The sequence below is a fragment of the Glandiceps talaboti genome, chromosome 12, assembly GCF_964340395.1.
Source record: "Glandiceps talaboti chromosome 12, keGlaTala1.1, whole genome shotgun sequence".
NCBI classification, from domain to species: Eukaryota; Metazoa; Hemichordata; class Enteropneusta; family Spengelidae; genus Glandiceps; species Glandiceps talaboti.
In genome coordinates this window covers 9,303,363-9,306,125 of record NC_135560.1, presented here as the reverse complement: position 1 = coordinate 9,306,125, position 2,763 = coordinate 9,303,363, and the positions used below count along the sequence as shown (strand labels likewise).

At 41.2% G+C, this 2,763-nt stretch overlaps 1 protein-coding gene across 1 annotated transcript; it reads left to right on the top strand.

Annotated features, from left to right (window-relative positions):
- Window positions 1-1,204: 1,204 nt before the first annotated feature.
- Window positions 1,205-2,548, top strand: LOC144443703 (menorin-like). Its single transcript, XM_078133243.1, has one exon. The coding sequence runs from the start codon at window positions 1,205-1,207 to the stop codon at window positions 2,546-2,548; it is 1,344 nt and encodes a 447-aa protein (XP_077989369.1).
- The last annotated feature ends 215 nt before the right edge of the window (window positions 2,549-2,763 follow it).

Sequence of the window (2,763 nt, the reverse complement as noted above, 5' to 3'; positions counted from 1 at the left end):
CAACATATGTCAAGTCCTTGTTTGTAACTCAATACATTGCAGAAGACTGAAAAATATGTACAATATTTGTTATTGTACGTACAATAACAAATATTTCACACATTTTTTAGCTTTTGGCAATACAGACAAATACAGACTTGGTCTATGTTATTTTACAATTTCATTTTTCAATTAGGAAGCCATGATAAAATTGTTTTATAAATTAAAAATCCAAAATAAATACGCAATCCTCATCCATATGGCCACTTTAACATTCGAGTGACACGAACAGTTCTCACATCAATAGAACAAATTGGTCCAGAACAAAAGAATTGCCCTAATTAATCATTTATGAATTTATTGATACACTAACAGTAATGTGAAAACCAAAGATTGAAACGTGAGCTTTTAAGACAGGTGTGTGAGGAATGAGATGAAATTGCTCGAATATTTGAGTCCCTAAACAACTAGTCTGTAAAGTACGCCGTGACGGGCGCCCTCAAACATCGGCCAACTCCCAACAGGAGAGGAGGCCGGTGAGGGCGAAACGTCACGACGTATCTAGTCTACTAAACAACCAGATGATGGTATTCAAATCCAAGTAACTATTTGTAGCGTGGAATCCCGATGTGTTCAAAAAATCAATATCCCAAAATACATTGTCAAGTACGAATGGATTGATAGGATTTGACTTTAACTGTTCTATTCTTTTATATTTTTCCAATTATATATTTTACAGAATAACTGAATCCCATGTCTGGAGGAATTATAATTCTTTGAACAGTCTTCATTTTAATACCTGTATCAGACATAGTGATTTCTGTAAGAACTAGTTTAGCACACATGTACTTATCAACAGTTGTCTCCGACTGATCACAGTGACAGCTCCAAATTGAATTTTAGCACATACTTATAAACAATGTAACAAAATAAGGTTAACTTACAAAATATTATTCATTCTCTCTCTCCCTCTCTCTTTCTCTCCCCTCTCTCTCCCTCTCCCTCTCCCTCCCCCCTCCCTCCCTCTCTCTCTCCCTCCCTCTCCCTCTCTCTCCGTCCCTCCCTCCCTCTCTCTCTCTCTCTTTCGCTCGCCCTCCCTCCCTCCCTCCCTACCCTCTCTCTCTCTCTCTCTCTCTCTCTCTCTCTCTCTCTCTCTCTCTCTCTCTCTCTCTCTCTCTCTCTCTCTCTCTCTCTCTCTCTCTCTCTCTCTCTCTCAGACGACACGATGATGTTAGAAGCAGATATTAGTCCCGAAAACAACACCGGCATACCCATCATGGCACATCCACCAGACGTTACCAGTGACATAACTTTGGAGGAATGGATAAACAAAACCATCCACACCGACAAAGGAATGAAATTAGACTTTAAAGATATCACCGTGCTTGAAGCCTCATTAAACATAGCAAAGTCATTTGAAAATGAAATCCACCAGCCATTATGGTACAATGCGGACATTGTACACGGACCAAATTCACCAAGAGACCCTATCCCACCTGTTGAATTTATTGATACCATCAATAATATTTTTCCTGATGCGATTTTGTCCCTTGGATGGACAACCGAGTGGGCGGCGACAGCAGACGACGATCTGTACACTTGGACGATGATATTCGACAATATGTTCTACAGCTATCAGTGTGTTCAGCCGGTGACATTTCCGATACGCGCAGTATGGTCGGTTACGTCATGGGAAAAGTTCGTCTGGATGTTGGGAGTTCGAGATGATTTCTCCATCACTGTATGGTCCAGTAGTAATGATGATGTCAATGTCGATGGCTTGGTTGATCTTCGTCTCCATGGAGATATAGAAAGGATTTATTACGATCTTCCCGATTCTCAAATGCAAGAATTTAAAGATGCACTGGAAGAAATCACTCCTTCTCCTGACCCAGTAAGCGATAACTATTGGGACAAGAATCTGTGGACTGGCATTGAGTCGGGGGCCATCGGCGACTACGTTTATCTCAGCACAACTGGTGCAGGCGTTGTTGGCAGTAACCATGGAGCTTTCATTGAAACTATCGATGAATATGAACCAAATAAGGGCGTCGATGTTGTTGAAGTCAGTGGAAAAGTGCAATTTGTTTATCGCGTCGGTGAGTCTACCTATAAAGTTCAAGATGGTGTTGAACTCTACATTCGTTCGTCGGGTATCAGCAATTTAAAGGTCATTCAGGATGGTATTCGACTTTACATTGGCCGTGATGGTAAAATCCAACTTGAATCTGTGGCATCAGGTAGCGACCCCGTCTCTGAAACCCTTGACCCTTCTGATTGCTACTCTTTCAAGGTATTAGACAAGGGAAGCAACTCAGCCGTGACAGCCGAAGTCGCACCGGCAGAATGCAGCGATGGTACCGGGAGCGTGCCAACTTCTACCAAAGCCGTTACACTGTCACTGAAAGAACCTTACGAAAAGAAGTTTTACATTGTAATGGCAAAGACTGGCTCCGACATTGATGTTTTTATTGAAGATGTCATCCTTCCAAGTTCTTCATCTCGCATCTTATGTTCAACTTTGACCCTTGTGCTGTCACTCCTCATTACAATGGTAAAACTTTATTGATGATGTATGCACCCGAGTTTTTACATCAGAACGATAAACAATACCAATAATTTAGCCGTAAATAAGCAAGTTATATTTTAAAACTATATACCAAAGGTATTTAAAGCCACGGTAGATGTAACATAATTTGTCTCTGATTTGTTTCCTTCTTGCGATATCTTTCCGCAGACGGAACGAAAATGAGGTACGTCTGGGACAGTGCTGTAACAGGTCTG

Coding starts and splice junctions, on each gene's coding strand:
- LOC144443703 (XM_078133243.1), top strand. CDS start 1,205: ATGATGTTAGAAGCAGATATTAGTCCCGAAAACAACACCGGCATACCC.